The 12,172-nt window shown below is 32.9% G+C and overlaps 2 protein-coding genes across 2 annotated transcripts in view; one reads left to right on the top strand and one right to left on the bottom strand.

Annotated features, from left to right (window-relative positions):
* LOC113518165 (solute carrier family 15 member 1-like) overlaps positions 1–12,172 on the bottom strand; it is a 29,563-nt gene that overhangs the window by 16,864 nt on the left and 527 nt on the right. Inside the window, exons 2-8 of the mRNA XM_031911331.2 lie at positions 11,224–11,365; positions 9,754–9,840; positions 9,145–9,229; positions 8,587–8,776; positions 7,941–8,023; positions 6,147–6,323; positions 5,475–5,711 (exon numbers count right to left, since the gene is read on the bottom strand). Of these exons, the coding sequence (XP_031767191.2) occupies positions 5,475–5,711; positions 6,147–6,323; positions 7,941–8,023; positions 8,587–8,776; positions 9,145–9,229; positions 9,754–9,840; positions 11,224–11,365 (1,001 nt within the window). The remainder of the gene's footprint in view (positions 1–5,474; positions 5,712–6,146; positions 6,324–7,940; positions 8,024–8,586; positions 8,777–9,144; positions 9,230–9,753; positions 9,841–11,223; positions 11,366–12,172) is intronic.
* On the top strand, positions 1,992–4,690 carry LOC128201064 (uncharacterized). The gene is made up of 2 exons (XM_052896655.1): positions 1,992–2,211; positions 2,537–4,690. Exon 2 carries the CDS (start codon positions 2,540–2,542, stop codon positions 4,508–4,510), a length of 1,971 nt encoding a protein of 656 aa, XP_052752615.1. The 5' UTR covers positions 1,992–2,211; positions 2,537–2,539; the 3' UTR covers positions 4,511–4,690.

Here is a 12,172-nt window from a genome sequence, read left to right as displayed (position 1 = left end):
TATTATGTTGCTAACTGTCCACTGCTGAAAGAACGCCTCCTCTTCGGGGTGTTTAGCCAATAGTTGCCCTACTTGTAAAGCGGGTTGTCTACTGCAGTTAGGCTTTGGTGATGTTTAAAGAGAGGCACTGCTGCCCATCTCTGAACCATTACTTAGGTATTTAACACATTAATTGCTGACAACATATGTACGTAATATACATTTTTACGAATATAAATTGATAAGTTTAGAATAAATCTACTGCAAACCATTTAACTATATTTTGTCTTAGGTATATAAATTAATGTTTAAAAGATATAAAGACGATGTATTATCGTAAACAAAGATTTCTGAAAATATCTACAAAATCGTTTGTCCAGAATATCTATCTTAAATGCTGAAATTTGAAACATAAGTTTATTTAAATAAGTAAAGTATTCAGTACAAAAGAATTTTTAAAAATTTCCACTTAAAGGGGAAACGCGCCACCACACGAATGTGAAACAACGGGAAACAACGAGTTACTTATAAAATTTAATCAGTATATAAAAATGGGATCAATGTTTCCTATTTCTTTTTTAGCACTTCTCTAGATAATCATGATTTTGCAAACAATTATAAAAACGTACTTAATTGTAGATTATTGTCTATAACCGGCTTTTTGTTGGTATATTTCTATATTTCTTTTATTTTCCTCATTTATTATCTGACTTCTTATCTTACTAGTAAAATAAAATTGTAACTAGCCGATGTCTGTATATGGGAGATATTTAAGAAAAATTGATGAGTGACTTTAATAACAGCAATAGGAGCCTAAATTATTTTTAGAAATTTTGTCTATTTATCTGTCTGTATGTTTGTTTCGACATAACGCAAAAGCTACTTCACTAAATTAAATGACATTTCACAGATGTACTCCAAATGGTCTAACTTGAAATCTGATGTATGTTTTATATTGATACCTATGTTATTTAGAGATATATTTCATTTATTTTCCTACTTCTGACCACCGCTGTACCACGCGTTCGAAGTAGCGTACAGAAAGCTAGTCGTTAATAAAATTGAGAGCACTTATTTGCACTTATGTACGGGTAGACACATTACTGTATATGCATTATTTCGTTCGCACCAATTTAGGAGACGAATTATTTTACTTAAGTAATTTATGTAGTTAAATTACTTAAGTGGTTCGGGTCCGGGTGTTCTGGGCTATGACCCCCACATATTACCCTGCGTTTCCATACTATATTATATAGTATATACTATATTTATTCTAACTTGAAAGTCGGATATAAAACACCTTAACATAGGCAAAAGATGCGGGTGTTTTTTAATACGAACCCACCTTTTCCATTTAAATCACCTAGATATGTAATATCCATTCCTTCTTACATGATATTTTTTCGTGTCATTTAAATTAATTAGTTTTGTATATTGTTGCTTTAAGTAATAAATAGAGAATACAATGTTAACGTGATATTTTCATTAACTCCTTTAACCCTGTAGATGAAGTTTCATGAGATTTTGTCAACCTTACTGTATTGTTCTTACTTTGTGGTAAAGGCATGACTATCCCACAATTTTATTATTATTTAAAATCACAGTGTATACATAAATTGTTGTTGTAATATTTAACGTATTTTATGAATATCTCAGTATTTATTTCCACGCGTGTGTAAAAATCTACTATACCATAAGACTTTTTTGTGAGTAACAGTATCACCCACTAAAATATTATATCGGTTCTTAGAAGTGGGAGCGTTATGCGTGTTTATACGAATATACATATATAAAGTACATAACGAATATCATAAATAGAAAAGAAATTTCTGTTTACAATTTTTAACCTCCTATCCAAATCGAGAGATGTTCTAATATTAAAATCTAGTCTGCGTAACAGGCACGTATCATTTGTATTAACAATTATATTACGTACAAATTATGTCAAAATATGTAATAGGTGTTATTATGTCATATGACATAATAACACCTAGGGGAGAGTCGGGTAGCCCCGGCCGGCGGGTACCCTCGGTCAGTGCTAGTTACAGGAAAGTTCGCACACATACATGCACAAGTGTCACATCCACACGACCGCAGCACCATTTAGCCGTATATTCATATCAAACGCGCTGCGACTGATGTGCGAACAACACGTGACATTCGTTTGTTTAACAGTACCTATACTTTTGTGTGCGCCGTTTACTTTTTGAGTGCGGTTATTGGTTATACAATGTAAGTACTTCACCATAGTATATTACTAATTCTGTAAGTTAGTCATTATAGTTAACAAATTAGGTAAATACTTGACGTTGTTTTTATTGATATTTCCTATATGAATAAAAACATAGGATCGAGGCGGTCGGGTACAATCGGACACTTTTTTGTCGGGTACCCCCGGACATTTCTTTTATGACGAAATGTTTAGTTTCTTGGATTGCATAGTGAAATTAAGAAACGTGGTAGTTTCACCATGTCTGTTTGTCTATGCATCTCTATGTTACAGTCTTTTTTTATTACAATGTTGAGACAAGTGTATAAAATCTTGTGTCTTTTGCAGATAATGCCAAAATTCAAAGGAAGGATTACGCCTAGAGGAAATTGGGACGAAAATAAAATGAAACAGGCTATAAGATGTGTACTGGAAAAAAAGATATCGGTGAGAGAAGCAGCTGAGAGATATGATGTGCCGAGAAGCACCCTTCAGGATCGGATAAAAGCTGTCGGTAGTGGACAAGAAGCACAGTTCAAGCCAACACTAGGGAGATATGAACATACCTTCTCAGAAAATCAATCACTGCAATTATATAACCATGTCAAAGACCTCGATAATCGCCTGATGCCGCTGACCAAAGTAGAGTTTTTGAAATTGGCATTTCAATTTGCAGAACGTTTAAAAATACCTCATAGGTTCAATAAAGAAAAGAAAATGGCCGGCAAAGATTTTTATTATAGCTTCATAAAGAAATACCCAGATATTGCTCTCAGAAGTCCAGAGTCAACCAGCATTGCAAGAGCCGTTGGGTTTAATAAACCACAAGTCTATCGGTTTTATGATCAGCTCCACCAACTACAAGATAAATACAAATTCCCTGCCTCCAGAATATACAATGCTGATGAAACGGGGGTCTCCACTGTACACAAGAATGAGAAAGTTATTTCTACTAAGGGAAAAAAGCAAGTTGGCAAGTTGACTTCTGGTGAAAGAGGACGAAACATTACATTGATGTTTGCTATGAGCGTGTGCGGCCATTTTATACCTCCACTTTTTATTTTCCCGAGGAAAAGGATGGATAAAAATGGTCGTTTGATGATTGGAGCTCCACCAGATAGCATTGCTATTCCACACGAAAGTGGTTGGATGAATGGTGAGATATTTTTAATGTGGCTCCAGCATTTCAAACAGCACGTACAGCCTTCGAAGGAGAACCCTGTCCTTCTGATTCTCGATGGACATGGAAGCCATAAAGAGTTGGCAGTGATAGAATTTGCTCGAGCTAATCACATCCATATGATTAGCACTCCACCACACACAACACACAAGGTGAAACCTCTGGACAGGGTATTTTTCAAGCCGTTTAAGTCTGCATTTGGTTCAGCAAGCGCAATGTGGATGAGACAAAATCCAGGGGCTAGGATCACTGATTATGACATCGCTGCTTTAGTCAATTCAGCTTTCGTTAAGGCAGCGAGACTAGAAATAGCACAGAATGGGTTCAAATGCACAGGGATTTATCCATTCAATAGGGAAATTTTCAGTGATTTGGATTTTTTGCCATCATTGATGACCAATATTGAACAGGAACCAGCTTTTTCTGAAGAGACAGTCGTGGGATCACAGTTATCAACTAGTTGCAATCAGCAGAAATCCAGATGCTGCAATCAACAGTCATCCTCTAGTGGTACCCAGCAGCCATCCACAAGCTGCACCCAGCAGCCATCCACTAGTTGCACCCAGCAGCCATCCACTAGTTGCACCCAGCAGCCATCCACTAGTAGTAACCAGCAACCATCTACCAGTCTTATATCACACCCATCAGCCAGTGGCAATACGCAGCCATCATTTATGCCCGCATCAACGTCAGAAATTACAGAATCAACTGCACCTGCTACTGTAAATGAATTGCTTAAGCAGTTGTCCCCTCTTCCCGATGCATCCAAGAGGCGTCTTGCAGCGCGTTCACGAAAAACACAAAAAAGTGAGATTCTGACATCTTCGCCCTTCAAAAATGCGTTGGTAGAGAAAAAGGCTGCGACCAACACAACCAAGGCTGCAACCAATAAAACTACAACGAATAAAAGAAAGGCGGCAACTAATAAAATGAAAACAAAGAAGAATATTCAAAGTTTGACTCAGCTAGAAAGAGACCACGATACAGAATGCATCATTTGTGGAGAAACGTTCGAGGAAGATTGGATCCAGTGTCATAGATGCAAAGACTGGGCGCACGAAGCGTGTGTGGATATTGATCCATCGCTGGCTTACTACTATTGTGACGTATGCAAGGCTAAAGAACGATTTGGTCATCAGTAATTCTATGTCCGGGGCTACCCTCCAAAAATTATTTTAACAAATATTGAAGACTGCTTTTGAGACTTGATTTAAGCTAATATAATAAAACTATCAGTTTCTAACTTAATTAATATTATAAGATATATGTTTAGTTTAAGTTAAAGTTTAAAAATAAATGTTTATTTCGGTTGATTTTCAAGATATCATGAGTTTTATTTATGTGGCCGAGGCTACCCGACTCTCCCCTATAAGAAATTAGTTCATTTATTAATTTGAAAGCTTAGTACTACCACACGCAGCAATGGCAACTTTTATTGAATATAAACTCAAACGGTTTATAAGATGACCATCGAAATTTAATATTTGAGTATTGACATTGTAGGGAGTTTGGCTGATTAGTTTGGTCTCAATAAAAACTCGAGAAGTAGTTGATAGGCAAATAATGATCCGGTTCAACACTTGATGATAAAATAGATGGATAACGAGAGTCTTGCGATAGAACAGTAAAAGACAAAAATATGTGTGTGTATGGGAGGAAGGGATTCTATTATCAGTGAAAAGTTTCTGTATTTTTTATCCAATTTTATCCACCTTTAAAGTCATATATTTTAAAGGTGGATAAATTAAATTTTTAAATAAAGAACTATACATGACGTATACAAATCAATAAAGTTTAAAATAAAATCTCCTTATAGTACTATTTTAATATGAACGAACATATTTGAAAAATTAAAATGATAAAAAGTCCTTAGTCCATTATTCAAACTTACACGGACTGTTCTAGATAAAACTACCTAAGTGCAATGTGAATTTGAGGGTAATAAAACCGTTAAGCACAGCCGTAACTATAGGTACAACTACTTCTACATTATAATGTCAACGTTAGTTAATTAAAGTCCTTAATAATTCCACTGCTATTAGAAAGTTACCTCCTTGCAAACTACTTTTATCACAGTGAACTAATGAGTTGTTTAATAATTCCTACCTCTATTCCAATTTGTAGAATTCCAGCGGAAACAAATGCCAATGCAGCCAACATGCCTCCGACGAACATCTTATGTAATGGCGGTAACTCAGGTAGGAGAGGCCATGCACCTCCTGGACACACCGGTAGCATAAGGAGCACCATTGCGGGGTTCATTACTTGGAGCTGATCAGGCATTAATGTGATACCAAATACTTCACTGCGCAGTCTGGACGCTTGGAAGGTCCACCGAGAACCCTTAACAAACGAACCAGATATTAATTAAATCTATTCAAACAACCTCTTACAATGATGTGTAAAGGAAACAATCATATCTACTTTATTTAAAATTAACTTTAATTATTTTTCTTCCTAATATTAATAGTAACTTGTCTCTTTGTTTCCGAAAATGTTTACTAGTGTCTTGTATATACCAGTATTTTCCCTATTTAATTTAATTTAGTTAAATTGAAGATAAGAGTCAATCAGAAACTCGACGGGAAAGAAAGGGGTGGCCTATTCTATACCGGGACCACACGGCAAAAACATATTGTAGTAAGTATATATAACATATTACTTAATAGATATAACAATTATAGAAACTAAAAGGTAGTCAAACACTTTATATATCCAATATATAGGTTATTAGTATTGGATATATATAAAGTTATTTTTATTAGAATAAAAACTAACCTGTTGATCAAACAGTGACCAAAATATTGGAACTGGAAGGTATAAATACAATATCGAGAAGACGACTTTCATGTCAGCTATTAGTTTCTCTCCATACTTATCAGCACCATAATCTAACCAGTGTTCCTTTGGGAGTTCGTTTCTGGAGTCATATCGCAACCGTTTCGTAAATGCATACTGCAAATAACGTATGAGATTTATATACAGTATAAAAAATAATTGGCATTTTTTTTTAATCTTTTCAATTTTTAATTCTTCAACCCGAAAAAGATAATAAAGTTTTTAATCATTCCGTACTTACACAGTGTCCAGCTACCATGTTAGTATGAAAGATCAACTGCGAAGAGAATCCGCAGAGAGAAAAGGCACGGATGAAATCGTATTATTTAAAGCCATCTAATTATTTTCTGATTTTCCAATATTACAAGTACTATTGAAACCTATTTTAGTACTATGATAAATTTATTTGAATATTTTGAGAAACTTATCTCTCTAGTCTAAACATCTCAATCGTTTACTAGGCGTCAAAAATGTACGACAATGCTGTGGGGTCACTAAGCGACATCAATCATGAGCAACTATCTCTTACACCGTTAGTAATTCAACAAATCCTCCCAATAACGTGTTACCATGAGGTGATTGATAATGTCCTACCTACGTGTGTATCGACGACCTATTGAAATGATTGATGCTACTATCCTTTAGTATTATGAAGTACTTCTACGTCATAAATAAAAATATGCTTCCCTAGTATCCAAGCTCGGTCCTCTTCTATTCAACAATATCTAATCCCTTTTACGACCTTTAGTATAAGTTTTACCCCGTGAAAACGAATGTGTCAGCATAGGCGATTATTCGGATTATTTATGTACCGTATATCTGTGTGTATAAATACCTAAATATAATTATATATATAAATTTATAAATTCGGATATATAAATTCGGATATATAAAATATCTTTCAAAAAAACTAGATCAAAAAACTAAGTACTGAAAACTAGGTAAACAAAACAAAAAAAAAATACTAGAAAAACTAAAAACAAACTAAATAATAAATGTTAATGAAAATAAATCATCATCATCACCATTCCAGCCATTATCCATCTACTGCTGGACATAAGGCTCCCCCATAGACTGCCAAAAAGAACGGTCCTGAGCCACCTGCATCCACTGATTCCCTGCAATGCATTTCAGGTCGTCACTCCATCTAGTGCGGGGTCGTCCTACACTGCGTTTACCCGTACGTGATCGCCACTCAAGAACCTTTCTTCCCCATCGGTTGTGGGTTCTTCGAGCTATGTGACCAGCCGATTGCCACTTCAGCTTGCTTATCCTTCGGGCAATGTCGGTTATTTTGGTAAAATAAATACGTCGTTTTTATTCTCTATGATAACGTTAAAATAAAATCTTTTTATTTTAGGTATATACCTATAGTTTACATTACTCGTACATTTATTTCATATATAATATTATTTATGCCTAATCTCTATAAATAAAATACGAGTCAAAATCATTTAATTATAAATTCCTTTACACCGTTAATTACGCTTGCGTTTATTTGTTATTTTAGATGATGATTAAATATTTTAATCATACAAAAAACAAAGAATTTGCAGGTATGACAGCCATCATAAAAGGAAACTCTTTCGCTACGATATCCAGTAACATGAACATAACAAATTTAGCGAATGCGTATACTTCTTACTTTTTTAAGTCGTTTGAAAATCCTTATACAATTTACGCGACGCAGGCCTAAGTATTATACTATTCGTAAAATTTTAATTATATACTCACCCACGCACAAGAAATGAATTTCAGTGTGACATTGTCACGGGGTTTCTTTATCCGATACCATGGTTTTCCGGCAACAAATATCACTAAAATTTAATAATATTGTTTTAGTACCTACGTCACTTCATGTGAGAGTTAAATATTAATAACTCTAAATACTCCCTCTCTCACACAAACATACACAATATACACAAAAGACATATTTAAATATATTATTTCACTGCTTTGCGAATTTTAATATAATTTATAATAAAAATATAGAATTTTAATATAAATTAATATGAAAAATAAGAGACTTTCAATTTGTCAATTTTTTTTGTAATTAACATTTGACGACGTTTGAACCAATTTACATAATTCTTTTGGCAATCCATAGAGTTTACTCTTGTTTTAATTTTGAGATAATTGTCAATTTTCAAATAACTGCTTATTGCCAAATATATCTATTTGTAAATTCGCATTCCAATTCTGCATTCGAAATTGTAATATTTTTTAATGTAATGTTTACAAAATATCGTATGTATTCACGTTTAAAATCACTTTTTTCACAAAGCAAAATGTACTCTATGGATGTTTTAACAACTATGTAGGTATATAATATTTATACCCTGATTCTGTATTTAAATTTAATTCGATGGAAAACACTAACCAATGGAGACAAGTACAAGTACTGCTGGGAAACCAAAACCCAGTGCATAACAGGCATCATCGCCAAAACACATGACACTCCTCCTTAAAGCCGGTGTGATGATCATACCAAGGAAGCCGCCTAAATTCACCATGCAATAGAAAGTAGAAAAAAAGCGCTGAAGCCGCTGGTTCTCTTCGGGCAAGCGAAACTAACAAAAACAGGTAATGAATTAAAAGAAAGAACATCATATCCTTACTGTAAGTATATATTTTTAAAGGTCTTTATTAACACCCTTAAATACAATGATATATGCAAAATTATCTCATTTTTGGAATAACCTTTCAATAAAATAAAAAAATAATAATACATCTGCGCTTTTGCATTTATAATAGGTACCACTATGATTTTAATATAGAATTATATAATAAGGTATAAGGTATAAATGTATGTTAATCATTCGCTGAATAAATTAAACTGTCTATATCCTAGATTATCATTAAAATATTTTTGTATCCTAACTCATATGGCTTAAATCGCGGATTACAGCTAATGTAAAAATAAATGGATATGCTATACCTGGTCGCCTCCAAAGGCAGCCACACAAGGCTTAATTCCACCAGTGCCTGTCGCGATCAGTGCCAGGCCAATCATAGAGGTATACCTGTGGTGAAAATATTAAACTAGAACATTATTTCCAAATTTACTCTAACATATAACAGACATTATGGGAAAAATCAGTAGGATGGTAAAATTTTAATAAGCCTAAGATCTCGCGTAACATCTGTAGAACGAATAATCCCGAAACCTCGGTCACATATTTCACAACACGTTAAGATTCATGGTTAACTTTGAATGAATTCAATAAGATGGGCCAACTGAGTTGGATTAATCTTTTACTGGTGCCCCGTAACTATATACCAATAGCACAAAGGGTGATACCATTCATTTTAATTTTAAAATAAAAACAAACAAGTTTTTCAACTACACAATAAATTGAGACAATTGGAATATAATATTAACCAAAACACACAACATTTCTGTTGTTTGTATTGGTTTTTAATTCAAACATTAACGTTTTGGTTGCTAGTATAACAGAACCTCTCTCTCTTTTAATAAAAACTACCTTAAATGATTTCATGAAGGACTTCACACCTATTAGGTAAACTTTAAAATTCTAGAACTTACGTAGATGGCAACATGAGAGGCGGTATAGCAGAACAGCAGGTCAACACGGTCCCCAATAAATATATCACAGAGAAATATAAAATAACTCTGAAAAAAATTACTTATAAAAAAAACAAAATGGTGGTAATATTGTATTCTATACAATTTATACGATACAAATTACTGGAAATGAAAAATTTGCCAATTACAATAATCAGCTTGAAACACACTGGTCGTCTATTAATAGGCAATTACATCCATTCCATGCTTAGATTATACGTTATACTGAGTCTATGATTCGTCGAGAGAACTTTCTATGATATAATATTAAAATTACAAAATGATGTATAATACATCAATAAAAAAAATGTTCAAAATAGATAATGTAGAACTGTTATGGAAGATAAAAATGACTGGCTTAATATTATCCATATCTATTGTAACATTTGAGTTTAATAAGAGTAAGCCAATTTAAAGTAATTATTACTGAACCGACTTAAATCAATAAAAAAAAAAATATCATGAATATTTTATACTCCTACTAAATAGTAATGCGCTACTTTACTAATACGACTACTAATTATGTGACTGAGCAACACATTCGGATGATTTGAATGATTTCTCGGAATGTCTTTTTTTATTAATGATCAAGAGAGTTGCCAATTTAGTGTATTTAGTAAAAAGTAGTAACTTTTGATATTTTTCAAAGTTTTAGTAATTAATTATGGTATACCTCATAATTTAAATGACAATTATTTCATTTAAGTATAAGGAAATTTAAATTTTAAATGAAATGAGTTGACCGTTGGAATTATAAGATATTACTTTTATTCTGTTCATCAGTTGTTCATTCACCCATTATCACATATACGTAACGTAGTGGATACAGGGTATGTTTTCATTATTAGTGGATTAAATCGAATGACTAATTAGAAAAATAATTTAAATACAAAAATATAGTGTAAATATAGTGATAACTTTTGCCATACATAATCTAGCAGCCCAGGTACGTATGGTTTTTATTTTTGAATAAACTACAACCTATGTTACTCGCTAATAATTTAGCGCAGCTTTTATTTTGACACTTAACAAATAGATATAAAATTAGTTTAAGTAACATCATTAACGTTACAAAATACACTGTGATGCCCATCGTATATACCTCTTATACCTCATTATTCCTAAGGTCTAAAATGTCATGCCTGCATACATCATAAACATAAAAACACAACCATGCAGCCTTAGCTTTTAACGGTGGAAACATATATAAGTCCATACAGGGACTTTTGTACAAATTCTCCTGTACTTAGATATAATATTATTCAAAATATTTACAGATACTTTGTTCCTTTACTTGTAATTATTAATTAATATTAGTAATTAGTTGCAATTGTTAAATAATATAAGAATATATGGAGTTCCATCAAGAAGTCACAACACAAACAATGTACTATATATCACTTAATACGTTCATACTTTATAGATATTTACCTGTATCTTCCTATAAAGTTATCAGCCAATATTGCCCCTACTAGGGGCATGGTGTAGCACATCATAATAAAAATATGATAAACAACAGTTGCTGCATTTTCGTGCAGACACAGAACATTCCTTAAATAAAGCGACAATATTGCTGCAAAATAACGTAAACTAGGATTAAAGTTAACTGTTCACATAAAGACAAACGCGCTACTACCAAGTGCCTTAGAAATAAGGAGGCAACCCACCTAGACAAGTCATAAACGACTCTATCGATAGATATAGTGCACGCATAAGAAAGAACAAGATGCAAAGTTAATATAGATACATCGGTAACTGTTTATCTACAACAATTTTTTTTTTGTTCCAGCATTTTCTATTACATTTCTGTTTTGCCAAAGGTTGACTGGAAGAGAATGCTTTTAGTTTAGTTGCAAGTTGCAGCTTTAAGTGCGCCTTATGTACTAAACATTTTTTTGTAATACGGTCAATAAAGAATAAATAAATAAAAAATAAAATGCTGTTACAGGCGTATTTAGGGGGGGGGGGACAGATCCAGATTTCTTAGTTGCCCACTCCAAAATAAGAAACACAGCTTTCAACTATAAACAGAAATGTCTGATGGTACATATGAGCCTTTTTAAATGACCTCCCATCAATAGAAAAATAATCTTATATATGCCAATTGACGCTGGACTTTTTAATGAATATAAGCAATGGTAATGGGGTTGATTCTAGGACAACATTTCACTAAACTATCAAATTATAACAGTAGGTTAAGAGTTAACGTAAGTACTTTGATAATTTCGCAAAAATACTATTTTATTGGCCATTATAAGCTAAATTTATAATAATTTTGAATCAAATCTATTAGTAATTTAGTTTTTATTGATTTTTAAAATATAGATTTTACTATGATATCAAATTAAAGTTTTAAATTTAAAGAGAGGTTCAAAGAATA

This window comes from Galleria mellonella, unplaced genomic scaffold, assembly GCF_026898425.1.
Source record: "Galleria mellonella isolate WM207_F2 unplaced genomic scaffold, CSIRO_AGI_GalMel_v1 utg33, whole genome shotgun sequence".
NCBI lineage: Eukaryota > Metazoa > Arthropoda > Insecta > Lepidoptera > Pyralidae > Galleria > Galleria mellonella.
Note: the sequence above shows the minus strand (reverse complement) of the source record. Positions and strands in the feature narration are given on the sequence as shown.

What these genes read in the sequence shown, in the direction of transcription:
- LOC128201064 (XM_052896655.1), top strand. Translation starts at nt 2,540, where the DNA reads ATGCCAAAATTCAAAGGAAGGATTACGCCTAGAGGAAATTGGGACGAA.